A 24,535-nucleotide genomic window follows, 5' to 3' on the forward strand; every position below is an offset into this window, starting at 1 on the left:
AGATAATCCTGATGTAATGTTATAAAACAAAGTAACTAATGTGTTCATGCCTCAAAATATCAAACATTGACACTTTAGGGACAGAGGTGCTACAACAAAAACAATATTTGGCTTAACAATAAATGTAGCAGGTATCTTCAGTTTTACATCTCTCCAAATATGTGTTGTTTTCAAATTTTTTAAACAAAAACACGGAAGCTGTCTTTACCCAATCCATTTTCAGATGTATGGTGTAAGATCATATATATATATATATATTATGTCTATGATAGGACAACAGACGCTGTTCCAATTCGCCATTTTTACACTCATAATATTGAATTAAAAGTAGAGAGGGTCTTGATAATAGTTAGTAATTTTGGTAAATTCAAGCTGGTGACGTCCTACTCCTAGTTAGACGACAACACAACTGGACAACAACCGATGAAAATTAAATGTGGGTCACAAAGGAGCCCGAAGGGACGAAGGCTGCTAGTTGGTGGTAAGTTTGCTTATTCATTATAATTGTTCAGTTATATACAGTGCAGTAAATATATAAACAAACTCACGTTGGTTTCATAAATAATAATCTTAATTTTATCTCTAACAATATTAATTTCTATTTTAAATTATTAAACTGTTGTATTGTTTTTGCTTTTTGTCAATATTGCAGGCTAATGTTTATGACCAAGCTTTGCAATCAACATCCAGTCAGAGAATGGTAGGTTTATTTGTTGGCATTGAATTACATTACTAACTCATGCACCAATGGGCAGAAATTAAACTTTAAAAAATTTACTCTAATATGTCACTCAAAGAATTTGATATTTGAAATCAGTGACGTGAGGTGAGGTTCATCGCTGGTGGGGCACTGACTTATGACCTAGACACCATGCATGTTATTGGACGCAAGGGCGTAGGAACGAGTGTCATTGGGGGGACGCATATCGGAAACCTGACAGATCAGTAAATAGCTTGAGCAGAAATGTCATAAACTATTATGCCATCAACACATCAGTAATGCGTTACTCTAATCTGACCCTTGTTTCAGTAACAAGTATTTTAACATGTTACTATTTACAATCCAATAATCAGATTAAAGTTATGCATAGTATAATGACCGTCATTCCAGGATGAACACTCACTTTAGAATTTGCCTCTAGCAACTAGCAAGCTACATACTCTGGTAGCACACACAGGCGACCAGATTCTGATATATCTTATTGGTCAAAATGCATTGATATAAATTGACTGGTAATTGAATTGGTTCTATCTCTTTCTAAAACCAAAGTAGAAAACGGCTCATAAAACAGGACTTGACCGTTTTAAACTCAATACAACAGTATGACCAACAAAAATAAAATCTAAAAAACAAGTTTCGTTCTTCTTTAAGAACTCTCTACATCAGTGCAACAGTTTGATCTACAAAATAAATAAAAATTATACTTTTCACGTCTAACAAACACCTTAGCTCCTCACTGTTAACTCAGTCTCACTTTCCAGCTCTGCATTCAGTAACTTACCAAACATGAGCCAAAAATAACAGAAGCAAAAAGACTAAATGTTTTATTTTCCCTGTCATTTTCAGCCTCAAATATTTAACCAAAATATCTAGTTATGTGTTTCTGTCTCTGTCTCCCTCTAACTCTCTGCAGCCTGATGTTCCTGCATGGATTCATGGATTTACAACAGACACTACAGTAATGTACAGTGTCAGAATGTGAACTAAAGATAAAAAGTATGCTTTTATCATACAGAATGAGAATTTAAACTTAATTTTCAGGTGTATACATTATTATACATCTCAACTCTATTTACTGTGTAGCAAACATTTTCACTAATTTATTTTTAAACCTCTCCTCAAGCACTTTTCTTATTGTCTCCTAACCATTACCCTTATAGTGTGGAAATAATGGAAAAAAATATTGAAATGTTGAAATAAATCAACCTGACATCAGTCTCCACCTGTTCTCCTTTCTGGTTTTATTGAAATTAATATAATTTTTATATCTTCACAATCTGAAACTGCACCTGGGTCTCATATGTCTTCCCTGACCTGCTCCTCTCATAATAAAATAGTTTATTTAAAAATTAAAAACGGTTAATACATATTTCAATAAACTAAATGAATACCTCAACAGAGCTTCTTCACCTTTCTTCATCATCATTCTAGCACTGCTGTTCTCCTAAATATTTAATAATATAATATAAATACATGTTAAGTAGTCGAGTATGATCAGGTGTTGCTCACTTTAAATAATGAAAAGGCTAATTTTGCTGATGTTTCAGTCTCATTATAAATCATTGACTAGACTAGCTAACTTTTAAACAACAGTAAAATTTTGAGCATGTGACTATCCCAGAATTAAAACGGCTTAACCAAAAAGATTTAGTTCTATATATAAAAGTAAACTGACAACAAGGTGTTATAACCGAGCGATATTCATGGCAAACGTCCTGACAGATCGTTGACTTCATTAAAATGGAGTTTCTGACTCCGTCTGCTGCTGCCTTTACTCTGAGCTGTTCAGAGGGGGCAGGAAGCGCTCCGCTGAATGCGCTGTTGTGCGCCTTCAAAATAAAAGCATGCGAGTGGAAGATTTTAAAATTCTTCGCAACTGCAGTGAAATTATTGGGGGGGACGAATGTGACTCTCTCCAATATTGGGGTGGACATGTTCCCCCCGCTTCCTACGCCTATGATTGGACGTACGGAAATTTCGCGCATGCATACAACGCTGGGGGACAAAAAGACTAATCTTTTACATGTCATCCATAACTGCATTAACTCAGTGAAACTTATAAATGTAGGTATTAATTTGGTGCTATTGTGACCAGCAGGTGGAGATCTTTAAAAGTAACAAGATGCACCCGAACACAAATTTAGCAGTGCACAATATTTTATTTAACAATTCTTTAAAACATTTCTTCTTTTTTAAAAACGAGGCTTCAGGCCTACTACACGGTCCCTGGAACAAATGGAACACAAAAGGAAAAAGGACAGACGAGATCAATTATTCCAAACATGCAAAAGAAATTAGTAAATCAAAAACAAAAAAGAACAAATTAGTAACTTCAATCACAAAACAAAGGAACAAATCGTTGTCATCCGCTTCCAAATGCCCTTCGATGGACCTTACCAAGTTCCGCCCAGACACGCCCCTTGACCGTCCCACGTAACTGCATTGCTCACAAACAAAGCGTCGCGGGACTTAGTTTCTATGTCTAAACATGGCATATTTTGTTTCAACTGACTCTCTACAGAGTATTTCTGAATCGATTAGTGTTGGATTTCTGCCGGATTTTCAAAAAATATCAGCCACGACAATGGACAGAGGAACCAACAAGTTCATGTCATCTTTTTTGGACGACATCAAGGTGTTTGAGCCACAGGATGCCTCTAACATTGTGCGAGTCACAGCTAAATGCTACCGATCGATGAGGAAAACAGCAGATCCTCACACACTCAGCATAAATATAGCTGTGGACAAGATCACTGATGCCTACTGTTCTTGTAAGGTAAGTCGGGCATTCATGGTTTAGAGGGTTACTTTTGAAATGACTGATTTCTTTTGTTTGCAAATGTTTCAGTGGTACTCGGTGCTAGCGTGGCTAACACGATTACAGTTTAGTAAAAAGCCTTTTCAGGTGAAATAAAATCTTTAATGTATGTCAGATACGGTACACATTGCATATTGATCTGTTCTGCTAACGTAAAGCTGTAACAGACAGGCTTCAGGATGTAGAAGTTGTATCGGTACTGCCATTATACTGTACTTGGCTATAAAAGGTTTTCATAATGGATATGTTTATTATTGACTTTATTTTTTTCATTCACTAAACGCAAAGAAAGCAAAGCAATAATACTTATGCCAGCAGACAATCCTTTGTTCTTATTGATCCTATGACGGTTGAGCTGCAAATGCGGTCGTGCACAAGCTTTAATCCAAGCAAGGCTTTCCGTTTCAGATTTTGGAAATCTGTGAATTTTAGTTCCACAAACACGATCAGGATACCTGACATCGCCTGTACAGATACCCCACTGACGGAGTTTTCGAGTCCTGATGCAAAAACTTTCTGTCGGTCTGGTAGTCCACAATGTACATTAGCATGAGTTTGTGAGCCGGTAACCCACGTGATAGCTGCGCTGTGACGTAAAATGGGCATTAGCCAATGAAACGCAGACCCACAGGTCTGCAGAAACGTCTGCAGAAACCTGCATGGCTCCTCTGGTCCATGGGGAGCCATATGGCCAGAGGAGTAACGCCCCGCCCACACAGCCGGCCCAATCCGCAACAAGTTTAGTTGAGAGCGGCCGGCAAGACAAGACAAGACAGCAGAGCGTCCAAAGCACTGCAGTTCCAAACAATCAGTTGCCTGAAACAGAAAACCCATTAACAGTGGATCCAGATAAAACAAGTCAAAAGCTAAATAGCGGGTAGCTTATCCGGAGTGGAAACACAGCCTAAACTGGGAGAAAGCTGGTCAGCAGGTGAGGACCAGAAGGAAGCCGCACGCCGGTCAAGAATTTTGCACACAGAACAAAACATTTAGTCTGTTGTTGTAGTATGTTTCAGGCTTAATGTTTTATTAATAATTGTGTGGCAGATTAGCTACCGCTTCTACTTTACTGAATTATTTAGACATTAACTCTAGCCCACAAAATGCACATTTCATAAAAAAATAAATAAAAACATCTCATTGCTGTCTTACCTTTACTTATCAATGAAATCCATGCACCCCTAATTCTGCACAAAAATATCCGTTCATCCAAAGCCAAGTCTATCCCCGGCATGTCTTTTCTACTCCATTTGAGAATCATCAAACTGTCTCGAAGCAAAACTTTCAGCTGCTGTGTTGGTCGTCCTTTAGTTATTATCTCCTGCTTCAACTGAAAATCCAGAAGGCCTACCACCAGGGAAAGAACTAAAACTGTTTCTCCACCTTTTTTGGCCCAGCGCCCCCCCAGCCTTTATCCAGGTCCCTCACCGCCCCCACCAAAGAATTTGCAGGCTACTTTGCACTGACCATTATTTTATCATTAATATTACTATCACTATTGTAGATTGTGGAGGTTCCTCCACCTTTTCCTCAGTGTTAGTATTTATTTAAATGTTTTCATATAATATATTTAGAATTTCACTTTTTCTTTGGTGGTGGTTATTGAATTAGGTTGTTTACTAATTTGGGTGCACACATTTAGTAAACACCTTATGTTTATTTAAGATCATTAATAATTTGTTTTGCTGAATTTAAGGACTGGCTGGCAGAAGGTGGTTGGCTGAAAAGAAAACCAGGAAGTGGAACAATCCATCAGGCTGCTGGAAGCAGGGGACTTGATGTGAAACAATTTGCCTCTCTCCACTAATAGCATAATTGCTAAAACCTTTTTGGTATTAGGTTATTTTAGTTTTTATAGTTGTGATAAAGTTAAAATGTTTTACTTTGAATTAGTCATTTATGTTTATACATTATTTGTCTTTGTCTCCTTCCCTACCCCTCCTTGTTTGTGTAGGCTAGCCTGTTTGTATAAATTCCCGTGTTCATTGTTAGGTCAGTCTTTTGGTTTGTTATCTTGAGTTATGTTGCCTTAGTTGATTTCTTTTGGGCCCATTTTGTTATATTTTTTTAGATTTGTTGTTCAACCTTTTTGTTAAGATATTCTTTGGAAAAAATAAATAGAAAATATTTTTTTATATATGCCGTTGTCCTTTTGTTTTACTGATCGGACCGTCACATAGATGTTTTGATTTTTATGCTTGTTTCTGTATTTATCATCAAAATAATAATACATATAATAATATAAAAATAATACAGGTGTCTACAAAAAATGCAATGAACATTCAAGTTAAAATTGGTAGGACTAACAGCAGCCAATCAGAGTGGAAAAAATATTCTTCTTTGCCATATTCTAGTTAAATATTTCACAAAATGACCAGATAAAAGATGTACAACAATATCAGTTTAAACTTTGATCTATTTCCAAAACGACTGAGCTCTGCAACATTAAAACATGGATAGAACTGTAACTACATTAATCATAACTCTTCTTCTATTCAGTGTTTGTCAGTTTCTGGTGGTGCAGCTCTGTGCTGCCTTCAGGAGAATGGGACATCAGAGCATCATCCATAAAACTTCACCCACATGGCATTTATTGTGCAAACCAGAGCTTTCAGTGGAAAAACAAAAGTTCCTTTTAATGCCATACAAATATGAGATAGAAACATGGATTATATCTTTATAATGTCTATTGATTATAGATTATTATAGATTAATAGTTTTACTGGACAGAAATTACAAAGAACAAACCTGGTTCTTATTCAAATCCTAATGAGTCAAATTGAAAGTGTCATGGAGTCAAAAGCCTCATGACATTAACACTGAAAGGGAAAATAATATTGAATAAATATATCAAATCATAAACAAATAAGTGATCAGTTCTTTACTGTTATGGTCTTTAAGATATATTTATTCTCAGTATTAGATATGGTCTCAACAAACCCATGACATTTCAGCAATATTATTTTACCTTTTATCTGGAAATAGTGTCTGTTTATTCTTGCCATACAGTCCCTGTATTAATTATTGCTCTAAAGGTCTTGCCATACCAGTTTATTCCTCTGTATTTACTTTAGTTTCTTAGTTTATTCTTGCATTTTGTTCTTCATTCATTTCCATTTAGTTTCATTTGATTAGTATTATCCTCTCTTGGTTTATTGCTATGTTCACTTTAGTTTCTTTCCTGTTGCTACATTTATTTTATCGTTTATTGACGGTCATCATCAGTAATTTTTCATCATCACCTGCTGCTCCGTCTAATCGTCATGTGTTTCACATCATGTGTTAATTTTTCACTGTTCAGCGTCGGATTCTCTGTTTTTATGCCATAATTCACATCTAGTTTGTCGCTCCATTTTATGTCCTGCTTCTCCAGTTTCAGAGTTTTGCGCAATGTGATCGTCTTTTTTAACCTCTAAGGTGCAGGGCGGTCGGGAAGCGTATCGATGGGGAAAAGGCAGACTGACATAAACCTTTTAAAACAATGGAAACAATTTCTGCATTCTGATTATTGAAATTTAAAAGTGCTGTGTTGTTCTATCACCCCGTTTCATACCGGCTATAGGTACAAAATATCCTGACCAAATTTGGATTTATGGATATGACAGATAGTCAGAACACCGGGCCTTCAGGACCCACCTTGGCCACCACTGCTTTTGGGTTTAGTTCTTCTATTATGTCTGAATCTATTTCTTTAATTACTCTAGTTAGGTTATTTCTTTGTTTAGTCCCCTCTAGTTCAGGGGTGTCCAAAGTCGGTCCTCGAGGGCCAGCATCTTGCATGTTTTAGTTCTCTCCCTGGTGTAATGCACCTCGATCAAATGATGGCTCGTTAGAGGCCTAAGAGCTCACATGCTGAGAAGGTTGTTATACCACCATGGAGAGAACTAAAACATGCAGGATGCCAGCCCTCGAGGACCAACTTTGGGTCCTCGAGGATAACCCTGCTCTAGTTGCTCTAGCTCTGTGTTCCTTAGTTATTATTTTTAGATCAACCTTGTTTCTATTTTGTTTGGTTCTTTTGCAGTTCCCCTCGTCTTTGTCTTCTACTTTATTATGTTTTCTTTTAGTGTTAGAATTATTTTCAGCTCCCTTATGTTGGCTCCCTCACTCTATTGTGCTCCCCTGTATATCTATATAGCAGTGATGGGCGGTCAGGGAAGGAGGCTGAGGCAGAGCCTCACCTGACATCATGGAAGAATTATATGATAATTTATATTGCTATGTTCACCCTGTGTTTTGTACTATAAAGTATTTATTTTTCATTTAGCTTTACCAATTTTGATTATTTTTTCTTCAAAATCGCTGAATTTTCACAATTTCTCATTCAAATGCTCAGTAGCAAAGCTGGTGAGGCAGCAGTGAGCTGAGCCTCACCTTGGATTGCACAACCTCTCGCTAACTGCGCTGGCTGCCACTCAGAGCATGTTCTTCTTGTCTGTATGTCGCCAATACAGTGGTTAAAAAATATTTAATATATAAACTGATTTTCCATCATTTAGCTTATCTATAACGTGTTTGTTGTCACCAACTGTGTGTATAACGTGATTTGTGTTATACACACAGTGATCATAAATGGCAGAGAACAGACTAGGGGTGAGGAAGTCAAGTTCTCTTGCCTCATGGCAGGGGGCGCTTATGACCCCAGACATTGGTCTTGTGTCTCAGCATCTGCAGGATAAGAGACGGCGAGCTAGCCCTACAGTAAATAAGTGAAGCTACACACAACGAGTCTATGTATAGCTTGAGCGAGAAAGAAGTGGTTTTGAGTTGTACTTCAACGGGTTTTCCCTTTGTTGTAAAGCATAGCACTAAATTAATAATATCTATTGTAAATAACCTCAGGTTAAGCTCCTTATTTTTTGTGTTCTTTTTTTGGGGGGGTTGTCTTTATTTTGTTAGTTGACTTCTGGGTTTTAAATTTAATGCTTTTATTTTGACAGGAGAACTTTCTCTGTTTATGCTGTGCAGCGGCAGCTTGGCAATCGAAGGAACGGAAGATAAGCTGCGACACTGTTATAAAATGTATCTTGTTATTAGCGGCCCCTTTGACAGAGGCACAAGGTATGTTTATTTTGTAAATAGGATATTTCTAATATTGATCAATTGGAATTGTGATTTTTGCTTTATTGTAATCAAATACGGTATAGTTTTGAATCAGTTGATATTGGTAATGGTGAACGTTATTTTTAGTTTTCAAACTTTACTGTTTTAGAGCTTGGTTTGTAGCTTACACTGCCTTTTTTTGTGTGTGTTTGAACAGCTCTTATGGTGAAACTCAGGGTTTATTCCCAATAACCTCACTGTTCATCAGTAAAGCCAAAATCCTTCATTTGGGGTGGGGGGTCTGCTACATCTATATTTATAAGTTTCATTGAGTTAACTGAATTATTCTACCATGGCAGTGCGGCTATGGATGGTATGTGAAAGTATAGTCTTTTGCCGTTTAATGTTGTCCGCATGCGAAAAATTTGAGTATGTAAACAATAGCATGTAGTGGGTCTTATGATTTTGATTGTCAGTCCCTCACTAGCCATCAACCTCACAGCACGTCACAGCTATGTAGTTTCCTGTGCCACCTTCGTCCTGCCCCTCAGCCTGACTCCTGCTCACCACTCTCACCTGCAATCAATTAGCTCATTAGCCCTGGTTTTGTCTAGCTTTCTACCTTCCAGTATTTAAGCCTCATTTTCTCCCATTATTCATCAGATTTTCACATCTACTTCTGTCAGTCCTTTGTGATTTTCTGTGTTCCCTTGTGATTCTTGGTGGGATGTTTTTGGATTTGGTTTTGTTCTTATTTTCATCATTTTTCCATTAAATCTATAAACTCTACTACTTGGGGGTCAAACTTTTCACTAGTGATGGGCAGATGAGGCCTCAATGGGTGTGTGGCACATTTCCCAAACTGTGTCCACACTGTGCTGAGACTGTGTTGCTTTGTCACTTAGTGACATCTGCTGGATTTAGAAAGTCATTGCAGGCAAATTCAATAAAGGGAATGTCAACCAGTTCATCCCCCTCATGCTGGGCACGTTGATGCCTCAGCATTGTGGAAGTGCTCTGGTTACAGTAAGACGAATCTTGGGAGCAAATCCTACAATTTTCACCTACAATCTAAATAAAAGTTAATCCATGTAAACTAACTCAAATATCCCATGGAAAGGAATTTGAATAATCCGAAAGAAAAATGATGAAAAGTGAAATGAAAACGGAATAATTATTTTAAATTATAAGATCAAAATGATCTTGCGCGGGAGAAAACTTCCTCTGTTGATCCATGCTGGTAGTCAAATATGAGCCCAAAACCAACGCAAAGCAAAGAACACAAAGTATCTCCATCCAACAAAACCCACAAATGTATTGACGCCGTTTCTCCATCAATACAATTTGGCGCGGTCACATCCAAATGACGCGGGAACTGTATCGGTCACGTGTTTTTCCTTAAAGTGATACGCGCACCGACACGGTTTCATCTTGTTTGCTCAGCACATGTGTCGAGGTTTCGATGTCATCTGGCCCATCACTACTTTTCACTAACCAATATCATGACATACAGGACTTGAAATTGATGTGTGTGTGTGCGTGTGTGTGTGTGTGTGTGTGTGTGCGCTCGTGTGTGTGTGCGTGTGCGTGTGTGTGTGTGTGTGTGTACCTGCCACAGTGTAAGCAGCTGTAACCAACAACAATATGGCTGTAGACAGATAGAGATTCCAGCCCAGTGACACTTGGATGAACAGCGCCCCTGAAAACATATCTGTCTGACAAACACACATATGATCAAAGACACTACAGCACTGTAACCTCTGACAAAAGATCAGCCATGTAAGCATCTGTAAAGTAAATGGATGTCTTACTGATATTTTTGTGAAGATGTAGAGAATCAGGGATAAAACAGACATGTATATGCGGATCCTACGGCCTCCAAAACGGAAGGCCAGGTATTCAGGCATGGTCACCACACCAGCAGAGATGTAGACAGGGATAAAGATCCAACCCAGAGCCACCAGAACCCATGCTGCCTATTAAGATAATATCATTTTGATATGTTTAATCACTACTGCATTCAATGAACTCAAATCAATACCAAAGATAAAAGATAAATTATACCAAACATGACGTATTGTGTAATTTTAAACCAATCAGATGGCTATATTTATGAAGACATAAACATGGACAACTTGTGCAGCTTGTAGAACTCTGGAACCCTCTGTGCATGGTTAGTAGCTTCAGAGTCTTAACATCTGTGGTCTTCATCTCTTCCATTGGCCAGCTAATTATTCCTGCAGGGTATCTGATTACTAGTAAGGCATAGCTGTTTATTGCACGCATCTTGTTCTTGCCATTGAGCTAGCTTCTCAGGACTTGCCTTATTCGTTGGAGGTATTTGGCTGTGGCTCCTTGTGACCTCATCAAGGTTGCCAATTGCTTGTGGTATTCCCAGGTACTTGTAGCTGTGCTCTATGTCTGCTATTGTTCCTCCTGGGAGTGAGACCCCTTCTGTGTGGACGACCTTCCCTCTCTTTGTAACCATCCGACCACACTTCTCTAGTCCGAATGACATCCCAATGTCAGTGGTGTAGATCCTGGTGGTGTGGATCAGTGAGTCGATGTCTCGCTCGCTCTTGGCGTACAGCTTGATGTCATTCATGTAGAGGAGGTGACTGATGGTGGCCCCATTCTTGAGTCGGTATCCGTAGCCAGTCTTGTTGATTTGGCTGAGCGGGTTCAGGCCTATGCAGAACAGCAGTGGGGACAGAGCATCTCCTTGGTATATGCCACATTTGATGGACACTTGTGCAAGTGGTTTGCAGTTGGCTTCAAGGGTGGTTTTCCATACATCGAGTTTGCAATTGAAGGCTCTTAGGGTCCTATTGATGTTGTACATCTCTAAGCATTCAATGATCCAAGTGTGTGGCATTGAGTCATAGGCTTTCTTGTAATCAATCCAAGCCGTGCACAGGTTGGTGTGTCAGGTTTTGCAGTCTCGTGCGACTGTGCGGTTTACGAGGAGTTGGTGTTTGGCTCCTCTGCTATTTATGCCTATGCCCTTCTGTGCCGTGCTCATGTATTTATCCATGTGCCCACTTATCTTAGCTGCTGTGATGCCTGACATGAGCTTCCATGTTGTAGAGAGACAGGTTATTGGCCGATAGTTGGATGGGACTGAACCCTTTGAGGGATCCTTCTGGATCAGGATTGTCCGCCCTTCAGTTAACCATTCAGGGTGACTCGCATTTTGTAGCAGCTGGTTCAGTTGAGTTACCAGTCACTCAAAGAGGGCAGTGAGTTTCTTCAACCAGTAGGCATGGATCATGTCAGGTCCTGGTCCTGGTCCAGTTTTTCATACCTGAGGCTCTTTCTTGGACATCTGCCACAGTGATGGTTACTGGGGCTTGTTCAGGGAGGTTGCTGTGGTCCTCTCGTAGAGAGGTTAGCCACTGTGCATTGCTATTGTGGGACGCCTCCCTTTCCCATATGCCTTTCCAGTATTGTTCAGTCTCCAGCCTTGGTGGGTCTGCTCTGTTGTTATTACCCTGCCATTGGGAGTACACTTTAGCTGGTTGGGTGGAGAAGAGCCGGTTAATCCTCCTGGATTCATTCTCTCTTGTGTGTCTCTTTAGGCTCTTCTCTTTAGGCTGGCCAAGGCTTGGAGCCTTTGGCAGTTTCGAGTGCTTCAGGTATGGGTATCTGGCTGTACTTCTTAGGTACTGATCTTTTCATAGCACCCCTTTGGAGTTCTGACAGTTGGCTCACTTCCCTCCTAGTTATCTTGATTTTAACCTCTAACCGTCTTTTCCATGGTGGATATTGGGTCTCATGGTTGCTCTTATAGCCAAGCATCTCAAGGATGCTTGGCTATATACAACTAACTGATGCTTAGTTGTATATCAGCTCTTTGGTTTCTGTTATGGCATTTGTAGGGATAGTTCTCAATGCTGCATTCACATCTTCAATGAGACTTTCTGATGGTACTTCACTCAAGCGTTGTAATTGGCGCCGGGGTTGCCTGGTGTTCATTCGGGCCACAATTCTCTCTCTCAGGTCAGTTGCTGCCTTGTTCAGCTTTGATGGTTCATTCATTTATATATATATATATATATATATATATATATATATATATATATATATATATATATATATCCGTTTTTGGACCTTGTGTTTCTGAATTATCATTAAAATTGTAATTTAATTTCCTAAACCAGGGTCCGCTGCGTCTACCTCACCACATCGTCACCGCATTTCATGACACTTACATTCCATTCAAATCCTCCCACAGCAATGCCTCCAGCTGCTCCTGTTCCTGCAAGTCCAATGAACAAACCGCTGCCAACATTACTTGACATCAGGGAGGCTCCAATCTGTTAGTAAAATTATATAATAAAGAGGAACAAGAACATTTTAATTAGCTTAATTGAATATATTGGTTGCCAGTCTAATCAGGTGGATTGTTTTTTATTGGTGGATATATTCTCCATGCACAATCAATGTCACAGTTGATTGTGCATGGAGGCTTTTAAGTAGAACCTGGAAAAACCTTTAGATTATTCATTGATTATGTTTCAAACGTCTTTTCAAACATAATCAATGAAACTTTAATTAATATTCTGATGTGTAACGCTGACACTTGACAAAATGTAATGCTTCAATTGTTGACTGTGTGTTCTATAACTTAGTATTTTTGTGTTTTTAATTATGTAAACTACCTTGAACTGTCTTGTTACTGAAAGGTGCTATACAAAAAAATTGATTGATAAATGTTTAGATTATGTGCTGTTAATAAAAGAGCAAATCTGCATTTTGTAGGCAGTGTTGTCTGTGATTTCTGTTTTTTAAATTCAAATATATTTTATTGATCCCAGACGTAAATCAATTGTTGTAATTAAGATTTATTCAAGATTCTTCAAGCGTCTTAAAGAGTTATTGAAGATGGCGATTATTGAAGATGTATCCTTCCTGCTGTGGGATCACTGATCCTTATGTGATCCTTATGTAGTAATACAGAACGTACAGCACATTTGTAAAAGCCTCTGACTGAAGACACTTTGTTTTCTTAAGACAGTCTTATGAAGGGGATGGTTAGAGTTGTCCATTTGTCCATAGATTTTATATAAAAACCTTTTGTACCATCATCTCCAGAGGTTCCACAGAAGCCTGAAGCAAAATGCACTAAGTTTGTATGGAAGTAGTAGGAAGTGTGAAAATAATAGTTGTATTTAATAGAAGAGGAAAATAGAAACGTCCATGTTTTCAACTTTTTTACAATATGAGCAAGCCAGGAGGAAACATTTACTATCTCTGCATAAAAATGTTTGTACTTACTGGCCACCAGGTCATGGAACGACCAGCCAAAAAATATCCCCCCACCGTGGTCCGATTAGCTCGCACTGATGACTGTTGAACAAAAAGATATACATTAGATCAGTAATACATAGGCCTGTCACAGTAACAAATTTTGCTGGACGATTAATTGTCTAAAGAATTATTGCAATAAACGATAATATTGTTTCAAGACCTTTTGACATTGATTTAATGGAAATGATGTAATAATGCATGCGATTTCCTGCCATAGATAGATACACTTTATTTTCAAAAGAACACATAACACTGGAACTGATAAACTAAACAAACAAAACAACCAAAAATAAAATGGATTCTCAGTCTCCATTAACAAAAATCGTACTTGAATAAAAAGTAAACAACATAAAGCCAAAGTGGAAATAAATACTGCATTCCACCAAAAGAGTGCAGATTATGAAGTCTGTATACTATATTGCCTTTCAGTAATCACTAGATTTAAATAGAGAAGATGGGCACATCTGACTACCTAATGCAGTATTTCATACTACACAATTTTTTGCCCCTGTTTTCCCTTTACGAAAATCTTAGATCGTTGGCTGATCTAAGATTGTCGCTGGTGATTTCGTAACCGATCATCCTGTAGTGTGATTTATATCATCGTGGCCGCTCCAATCTAAATCAGGGTTTTTTCCCCGACTGGGAGCTTAAAGCTGAATGTGACAGGTAGCCAATCAGAAAGCGCGGATTCTCCTCCGTGCTTTCTGAGGAGAAATTATGGAGGGAAATCCCAAACAGCTGACACGGCGCGACCCGAAATCCAGAGAACATTGGAGATGATATGTGGAAACAACATTAATATTTATTCAACATTTCCTGCAAAGAATATAGAAATGACAAGGAGGAGTTGGAGCCAAATTGCTACCTCAGTTGATAAACCCGGTAACTTTTCAGCTGTTCTTCGTTAACGTGACATAAATAGGTTACAATGATTTTCATTCAGTCAGGACTTTACTCTGACTCAAGCCACATGCATCACAGGTAGATTCTAGTAAAGCATTGATTGATGCCTGATTTTAAAATTAGTTAACTGGACTTGTAGCCATTATTTAGGCCCAGGTGGCAGGACACTACATGGCACGACAAACCCGATCAAACCGTTATACCTAGGATTTCTGTCGGCTAAGGTGTCTCTCAGGTTTTGAAAATGGGCCGACAACGCATGTAATTTGCGCTGGACATTACACTAAGAAAACGAGGAAGGGAGGGTCAGTGGAAAGCACCGGAGCTGAGACTTGTTTCATTCAGTGTCATCAATAGAAAGAAAAAAAGGCAGGAAGAGACGATAAGGCTGATAATTAAAATGAGGTCGATAGGTTTAATTTATCGTGCGATTAATTGATTTATCATTTATCGCAACAGGCCTAGTAATACATTTTTCCAACTCTCGTGGCCTTTATTTGAGAGTGGTCAGAGAGGAAAGTGGGTTGTGAGAGAGGGGAAATATGAAGAGAAAACAGGCTACGTTCACACTGCAGCCTGAAGTGACCCAATTCCGATTTTTTTTGTCAAATCAGATTTTTTTTATGCCGTTGCCCTTCATATCTCCAAATATATGCAACTTGTATTGTCAAGAAAAGTCGAGCTCACCCCACTTCCCCATGCTGCAGATTTTAGTTTAATAGTAACAATAAATAAAGTTTCCTTAAAAATAATTACACAGGTGACATCAAGATGTCACCTTGATGTCACCTGTGTACATCAGAGTCAGACGGTAATAAAATTAATCTGGTTGTGTGTGTTGTTATTGTGTCCTGCAAACTTTGCTTTAATTCTACTTTTTTCTATTTAATCATAAAAAATCATAGTCAGGCAGAAAGAGAGTCATGAAACAGGAAGAGCTGGTTTCCTGAATAAAGAGGAAGTTTCCAGCTTGCATCAGTATAAAAATAGTTCAGACCATTCCTTATTTTAAAGCATTAAAGGTTTAAAGAATAAAATCTAAACATTTTGAGTAATTGGATAAAACCCAGAGTAAAATACTTAAATTAATAATAACTTATAATTGGGCCAATAATTAATATTGGTTTGATTATAAGAATATTTAAACTTACTCTTACACTTGTGGAAGTACTTACAGATGAAACAAGTAACTGTAACATGGTATATAATTGATTATTATTGGTTTCTGTTCAGAAGTGTCTGTAATAACTCACATTATGATTATAATAAGAGTAACTAATAAGTAATGGTTATAGTATTATAAATGAAAGGTAAACCAGAGAAATTAAAAGGTTATAAATGTGATTTTGACATTGAAATTGAAATAGTGTAAAATGTGAAACTGTAATTAAAGGTCACTGATGTTGTGTTGGAGGTAGATGGTAGGTGAAAGGTCAGGGGAACGGAGGAACTGATAGGAGAGCGGAGTGACCAAGGCCTTATTGGTAAATTTCAACTTTCCTAAGAAAAGGTTGGGCAAGCAACAGACGTAGAAGGACTATTGAGCAACTTGGGGATCATTGGAACAGAGATCAGGTCATAATGTCTCCAAGGTGATGAATATGAGATCATCTGTCCAAGCAGTGGGCCAATGAGACAGGCACAGCAACAAAGCTAGCCAATGCAAATGCACCAAAAGGTGGATAAACCCTTTATAACAGGGGTGTCAAACTCCAGTCCTCAAGGGCCGCTGTCCTGCAGTGTTTAGATGTGCCACAGGTACAAAACACTGGAATGAAATGACTTAATTACATCTTCTTTGAGTAGATACGTTCTCCAGAGCCTTGCTAATGACCTAATTTTTCTATTCAGGTGTGGTGCAGCAGAGGCACATCTAAAAGATGCAGGACACCGGCCCTCGAGGCCTGGAGCTTGACACGCCTGCTTTATAAGGTGGGTGCAAAAGAGGAATCTTTGGTTGGATCCTTCAGGCAGCTTGGAGCCAAGATGGAGATGGACAAAGAGCTCTGCAGCTGAAGAAGAGCCGGGGCCACAGAGCCGAAGACTGTTCTGCACATGGGGACCAACCCGTTAGCCCAGCAACATGTGGCTTCAAATCGCACTTCTCTCAACAGCTGGGTTTAGACCCCCAAAGACAAAGACCAAGGCAAAGATGAAGATAAAGACAAAGGCAAAGAACAAAGGCAAAGAGGAAGAACTGGTGTGTTCCTTCCGTGGGACCAGGAAGATCGTGAGACGAGGAGAAGGGAGCTACAGAGCTGCAAGACAGGAAGCTGAGGACCACTACGCGCATGAGGAAGTCACCCTGAGGCCAGAGACCTGCCGCTCTAAGTCAGTACTCTTCCTGTACTGGGAACCTCCTGCCGCTGCAACACCTTCTTCATCATCAGGCCAGTTCTGGGGTTCAAAATGCCAAACTCTGTCCGTCTCTCTCAAAGTTTCCCTTTTTTAGTTCTCAGTGTCAGCATTAGGGAAAGATAGGCTAGATTATGGATTTTACTTATTTGATTATTTCTGCTACTGTATTAAGCTGTACTGACCCTTGCAAAATTGCCTTACTAATAAAATAATTAGCATTAAGAAAATCTAAAGGATGTTCAATTAATGAGTCACCTTAAAGTTCTTTGATGGTTGTGAAATAGCTATGAAGTTTGATTCTGGGAGGAAAAAGTAGAAAATGTTTTATAGGTTGCTTTTAGCCAAAACTAAAACAACACCCTTGGGACTCGCACGAGTCACTAAAACCAACCTGGTTCAGTAACAAGTGCAAGTTGTAATAAAGAGAAAGAGTGACCGTTAACAGGTGTGCTCTGTGAAGCTAGTTGATTGCAGGCTGCTCAATCTGGCTAATTCACAGGGTGAAAAAGGGTGGGACATCTGGAGGGGGAGGTCGTTAGAAACCAGGTTAGTCTTTCTCGACGCCATCTTAAACAGAGTTTACTTCAGTTCTGGACAGGGTAAATCCCATCAGATTTAAGAAACTCAATTCACCTGTTAGATGGAGAGCTGGCTGCAACGTCTCCCTCCTCTCAGAAGGGGAAGTAGATAGAGAGAGAAGGGGGGGCCGTGTTGTGCAACAACAGTATGCGGTCTGCAACGTGAACTGCAAACAACCTGAAAATTTCCCGCATATGCAGTAGAAGGCGCAATAATGTCACACATAGAGAGCATTCTCAGTGTTTTGCCAACTGCCATAAAAAAGTAGCTCTCAGTGTTTGCGGAAGTAAGCGTGGATGCTAATGGTGGAGCAACGTATCTTACGATTTTGAAGTTATTATCTGACCAGAGAGTTATTATCTTTCCTCGGGCCACCTTATCGTGGTGGAGGGGTTTGAGTGTCCCAATGATCCTAGGAGCTATGCTGTCTGGGGCTTTATGCCCCTGGTAGGGTCACCCAAGGCAGACAGGTCCTAGGTGAGGAACCAGACAAATCGCAGCGCGAAGACCCCTTATGATGCACCACAACCTTGGATCTAGCATTCCCTCGCCCAGACGCGGGTCACCGCGGCCCCACTCTGGAGTCAGGCCTGGAGGTGGGGCACAATGGCGAGCGCCTGGTGGCCGGGCTTTTACCCACGGAGCCCGGCCGGGCTCAGCCCGAAGAGGAGACGTGGGTCCCCCTTCCAATGGGCTCACCACCTGTCGGAGGGGCCAAAGGGGTCGTGTGCTATGTGTTACGGGCGGCAGTCGAGGAAGGGGACCCTGGCGGTCTGATCCTCGGCTGCAGAAGCTGGCTCTTGGGGCGTGGAACGTCACCTCTCTGGTGGGGAAGGAACCAGAGCTAGTGTGCGAGGCTGAGAGGTTCCGGCTAAAAATAGTTGGCCTCACCTCGACGCATGGCTCTGGTTCTGGAATCAGTCTCCTTGAGAGGGGCTGGACGTACTTCCACTCTGGAGTTGCCCACGGTGAGAGGCACCAGGCAGGAGTGGGCATACTTGTTGCCCCCCATTTCGGCGCCTGTACGTTGGGGTTTACCCCGGTGAACGAGAGGGTAGCCTCCCTCCATCTACGGGTGGGGGGACGGGTTCTGACTGTTGTCTGTGCTTACGGGCCGAACAACAGTTCAGATTACCCACCCTTTTGGAGTCTTTAGAGAGTGCCCCTCCTGGGGACTCCCTTGTTCTACTGGTGGACTTCAACGCTCACGTGGGCAATGACAGTGAGACCTGGAGGGGCATGGTTTTGAGGAACGGAACTGAGTGGACCATGTTCCGTGCCTCCATTGCCGAGGCTGCTTATTGGAGCTGCGGCATCAAGGTTGTTGGTGCTTGTCGCGGTGGCAACCCTTGAACCCGTTGGTGGACACCTTCGGTGAGGGATACTGTCAAGCTGAAGAAGGAGTCCTATTGGGCCTTTTTGGCCTGTGGGACTCCAGAAGCAGCTGATGGGTACCGGCGGGCGAAGCGGCATGCGGCTCGGGTGGTTGCTGAGGCAAAAACTCGGGCGTAGAAAGGAGTTTGGAGAGGCCATGGAGAAAGACTTGCGTACGGCTTCGAGGCGATTCTGGTCCACATCCGGTGTCTCAGGAAGGGAAAGCAGTGCAGCACCAACACTGTTTATAGTGGGGATGGTGTGCTGCTGACCTCAGCTCGGGACTTTGTGGGCCGGTGGGCGGAATACTTCGAAGACCTCCTCAATCCCACCAACATGCTTTCTGTTGAGGAAGCTGAGCAAGGGGACTCTGGGTTTGGGCTCTCCAGTCTCTGGGGACGAGGTCGCCGAGGTGGTCAAAAAGCTCCTCGGTGGCAGGGCCCCGGGGGTGGATGAGATCCGCCCGGAGTTCCATAAGGCTCTGGATGTTGTAGGGTTGTGTTGGCTCACGCGACTCTGCAATATCGCATGGACATCGGGGGCAGTTCCCCTGGATTGGCAGACTGGGGTGGTGGTCACCCTGTTTAAAAAGGGGGACCGGAGAGTGTGCTCCAATTACAGGGGGGTCACACACTTAAGCCTCCCTGGTAAGGTCTATTCAGGGGTCCTGGAGAGGAGGATCCGTCAGATGGTCGAACCTCTGATTCAGGAAGAGCAGTGTGGTTTTGTCCTGGTCGTGGAACACTGGACCAGCTCCACACCCTCTGCAGGGTCCTGGAGGGTGCATGAGAGTTCGCCCAACCAGTCTACATGTGTTTTGTGGACTTGAAGAAGGCATTCGACCGTGTCCCTCGGGGGGGCCCTGTGGGAGGTTCTCTGGGAGTATGGGGTACCGGGCCCTTTGATACGGGCTGTCAGGTCCCTGTATAACCGGTGTCAGAGTCTGGTCCGCATTGCCGGCAGTAAGTCGGGCTCGTTTCCAGTGAGAGTTGGACTCCGCCAAGGCTGCCCTTTGTCACCGATTCTGTTCATTACCTTCATGGACAGAATTTCTAGGCGCAGCCGAGTTGTTGAGGGGATCCGTTTTGGTGGCCTTAGGATCGCATCTCTGCTTTTTGTGGATGATGTGGTCCTGTTGGCTTCATCAGATCGTGATCTGCAGCTCTCACTGGAGCAGTTTGCGGCCGAGTGTGAAGCGGCCGGGATGAGGCTCAGTGCCTCCAAATCCGAGGCCATGGTCTTGAGCCGGAAAAGGGTAGAGTGCCTTCTCCGGGTCAGGGGGGTCGTCCTGCCTCAAGTGGAGGAGTTTAAGTATCTGGGGATCTTGTTCACGAATGAGGGAAGAAGTGAGCGGGAGATCGACAGGCGGATTGGGGCAGCGTCTGCCGTGAAGCAGGCGCTTGTACCGGTCCGTTGTGGTGAAGAGAGAGTTGAGTCAAAAAGCAAAGCTCTGGATTTACCGGTCGATCTACGTTCCCACCCTCATCTATGGTCATGAGCTTTGGGTCATGACCAAAAGAACGAGATCACGGATGCAAGCGGCCGAAATGGGTTTCCTCCGCAGGGTTGCTGGGTTCTCCCTTAGAGATAGGGTGAGAAGCTCGGTCATCCGGAAGGGACTCAGAGTAGTCCTCCACGTCGAGAGGAGCCAGTTGAGGTGGCTCGGGCATCTGGTCAGGATGCCTCCTGGACGCCTTCCTGGTGAGGTGTTCCAGGCACGTCCCACTGGGAGGAGGCCTCGGGGAAGATCCAGGACACGCTGGAGGGACTATGTCTCTCGGCTGGCCTGGGAACGCCTTGGGGTTCCCCCGGAGGAGCTGGAAGAAGTGGCTGGGGAGAGGGAAGTCTGGGCCTCCCTTCTGAAGCTGCTGCCCCCGCGACCCGACCCGACCCCGGATAAGCGGAAGAAAATGGATGGATGGATATCTGACCAGAGCAATCACATAAACAACTCGGTACTTATTACAGTCCGCCATGGGGGGATTTTGGGCATATCAGGACAGTATAGTGACAGTTGTCGCGTATCACTGACATTCAGGTCAGATGAATGAGACCTGGACGTTAAGTCCAGGATTAGTTGAACATGTTGGCCTAAATATGTTGCAGTTTTCCTATTACCTAAAAAATTGCTGTTTGTGATACGCCCAGAGGAGATGGGAAAGCTCTCATCTACTAAGACCAGCTGTTTTTCCCTTCTTTTTTTTCCATTGTCATTCATTGTTTCATTTCTGAAGCTGAAGGTAGCAGCAGCAGCAAACACCAGCTCCTACAGCCAACTCTGTCCTCTTCTTCTGTTTGGTCCTCCTCATCTTCATCACCTCTTGTGATTTCTACATTCCGATTGATTTCAATGTGCTCCGGTTCAAATTGAAAAGGCTTAATAACGTTGGACCGTTACATGTCATTTACCCAGAATGCATTGCAGTGTGTGAACAACATGACATTCCTGTGAAAATATTTTATTGAAATTTATAAAAACTAAATAATGTACAGCGTTATTATTGTATTGTTTTGACATCTAAAATAAATATTTCCCAAATAAGGTCTATTTTTATAACTAATCGTGGATCCCTTTAAATCGGATACGTATCAGATATCCTGGGTCGCATTCGCAAAAAATCCAACATGTGTTGTTCAGACTTTTATGAAAAGATCAGATACAGATTGCATTATGTCAACAAAATTGGAATTGGGTCACTTAAGGCTGCCCAACCGATGGGTCAATCTACCCAACCCCTCACCCAACAGAAGTGTTCGGGCTGTAGACTTCCGGTAAATTTCTGACCCAACTCTTGAGTTATAAATTTTGACCCAATATTTGGTCAAACTAACCCAACGTATGACCCAACAGCTTCCACCCAGAAATTGGGTTATGAAAATAACACAGCATTTTTTACTGTGCAGTTTACAAATCATGTTTCACAGATACAACTTCTTAAAGTTACACACAAGGACTCTTACATGTATTATAAATCCAGTGTTGCACACGCATTAGTATTTTGAGACTATTTACTCTCCATAGCAGAAGAAATGCAGCTAAGGTCAACAGGCCGGGACTCGAACCTGTGACACATAACTTCAGGTATTTTAAATTAACTTAAGAATAACATTTTACTGTAGATTTCCCTCACCCCACTGATATTTGGATTGCTGTAAAACAGTGGTTCTTAACTTGGGTGCGATCGAACCCCAGGGGTACGATGAGTCGTACCCCTGGACACACTTGTGTAAAGTCATAATCACGCGCCCCGCTTTGCCATCACTTGCTGCAGAGGATCACATTACATTGCTTAGCCCAGTGTTTTTCAACCTTTTTTGAGCCAAGGTACATTATTTTAATTGAAAAAATCCCGAGGCACACCACCAACCAAAAACGTAAACAAAGATACTTTGTAGCTGCCTATATTACATATATAGTCATTCTTATCAGTGTCTTGAATAGGAATCAAATAAACACAAAAAATTATTTTTATCATATTTTACACTTCTTATGTCAAATTGCACTTAACATGTCCACTTCAAAAATACACCTGAAAAGTGCCAAAACACTGTCGTATGTGATGCATGAATGTAGTAACATTCATGCACCACTAATTCTCTTTGTTTTAATGTAAAATGTTCTGTACCTACTGCCATCTAGTGGTAATAAAATTACATGAATTCGCCGCTAGTCACTACTACAGCAAAGACACTCAAAGATGGCATTATTTGCAGATAATTAATTCGTTTTCAAGAAATCTTTTAAGACCAATTACTGTATTTTCTGGACTATGAGCGCACCATACTATCAACCATACCTTCAAATTTTTTGAACTTGCATATATCAGCTGCACCGGGCTACATGCCGCTGGTATCTCTGCCGCTCTAGGTTTCCCATAAGGACCCAGCAGAGGGCAGCAGAGGGCTGCGTCCTAATAACTGCTGGATATATTAAGGACGCAGTTCTCCGTCTCCAAATCCGGTTTTGTTCATGCCGAGTTTACATGCAGCGGCTCTATTTCCCTCCTGTACTACCAGATCGATACTCCTCAACTTAGAAGCTGCATCATATGAGTTTGAAAACATTTATCCGTCATGGCTGCCGTAGACATAATATAAGAGTATTGGCTGCTCCGGCGCAGGAAATACGGCGGCCATCTTGGAGCTGTATACTCCTGTATACTCCTATTACTTTACTGTATTTATATCCACCGGCGAGATACCAGCTAATATTAGCTATAGTGCTTGGTGTAACACAGGGTTCAGCCCCGCTATGAAGGCTAACCGAGATTCCGTAAATCTAAAAAAGTTAATTATTCTCTAACATTGACTTATAGGCTCTTGTGTCAGTCTATTAGAAATGAAACAATATAACACATATTATAAAACTTATATTATGTGTTATAACATTCACCAGCAAAGTTTACACAGGTGGTAAAGACTATTATTTATATGCAATTCTTTCACTAGTAAGATACATCCCAAATCTTCCGTTTTTGTTTTGAATGTTTCATAAAGACACGATGTGAGGAAGAAGAGAGAGAGATCTATAAAGAGAGACAGATTCACTGCAGCATGGATGAATCTCACATCGGATTTTGGACTCAATCTCAGCTGCTGAATCTCTCTGAAGCTAGAACTCATCGGCTGAAAAACACATATACATACATACATACATACATACATACATACATACATACATACATACATACATACATACATACATACATACATACATACATGAATCCAATATATTTTATTCAGTATTAATCATTATTTATTTGTGCCATTATTAATCATTATTTATTTGTGTTTGTATAGTTATATAAATATGTATTGATATTACTAAATAATTTATTAAATAAATTTTGAACGGCTGTGTGCTTTTTAATATGCTCATCATACATCAATATCAGAATATTCCATTCCTATTCTTTTGTTATAACCACTAAGCATATTTAAATATACTGAACTATGTAGTAAAAACATACTTACTACAATACTTAATACAATTGTTTATAAATGTAGCTTTAATAGATGTTTGAATATGGTTTCCAGTAAAAAAAAAATTAAAAAAAAATGTGTTATGATTGATTAAATGCGCTGATACGTCATTTTGGTTGCTAAACACATAACGATGAGTGGAGTGGTGGACCGCTCCAAGATGGCCGCCCTAAATCTCGTCGTGACAATAGACGAGAGCGGTCCATGAGGTGTCTATCCTTATATTATGTCTATGGTGGCTGCTGCTAGCATGTGCTTGTTCTAAATGAAAATTAGCGCGTTCTTCTTTGATTTCCAATTTTGACTTCCAATGATTCACTTCCTGCTACAGAGCCCCCTGGTGGTTGAAGAAAAATCCACAGAAAAGCAGCATTGTTCAAAGTGTAGGAAAGAAGTAGCAGATATATAGTCCGGAAAATACGGTAGGTGAAATTGGATAATTT

General features: G+C 41.0%; 1 protein-coding gene across 4 annotated transcripts in view; it reads right to left on the minus strand.

Annotated features, from left to right (window-relative positions):
* The window catches only part of slc5a9 (solute carrier family 5 member 9), an 88,872-nt gene that overhangs the window by 35,347 nt on the left and 28,990 nt on the right, over positions 1 to 24,535 (minus strand). For all 4 annotated transcript variants that reach the window (XM_017304328.2, XM_008408152.3, XM_008408151.3 and 1 more), the window contains exons 3-6: positions 13,860 to 13,931; positions 12,794 to 12,898; positions 10,394 to 10,558; positions 10,192 to 10,297 (exon numbers count right to left, since the gene is read on the minus strand). In XM_017304328.2, the coding sequence (XP_017159817.1) occupies positions 10,192 to 10,297; positions 10,394 to 10,558; positions 12,794 to 12,898; positions 13,860 to 13,931 (448 nt within the window). The remainder of the gene's footprint in view (positions 1 to 10,191; positions 10,298 to 10,393; positions 10,559 to 12,793; positions 12,899 to 13,859; positions 13,932 to 24,535) is intronic.

Source organism: Poecilia reticulata, chromosome 4 (assembly GCF_904066995.2).
Source record: "Poecilia reticulata chromosome 4, P_reticulata-male-v2, whole genome shotgun sequence".
Lineage (NCBI taxonomy): Eukaryota > Metazoa > Chordata > Actinopteri > Cyprinodontiformes > Poeciliidae > Poecilia > Poecilia reticulata.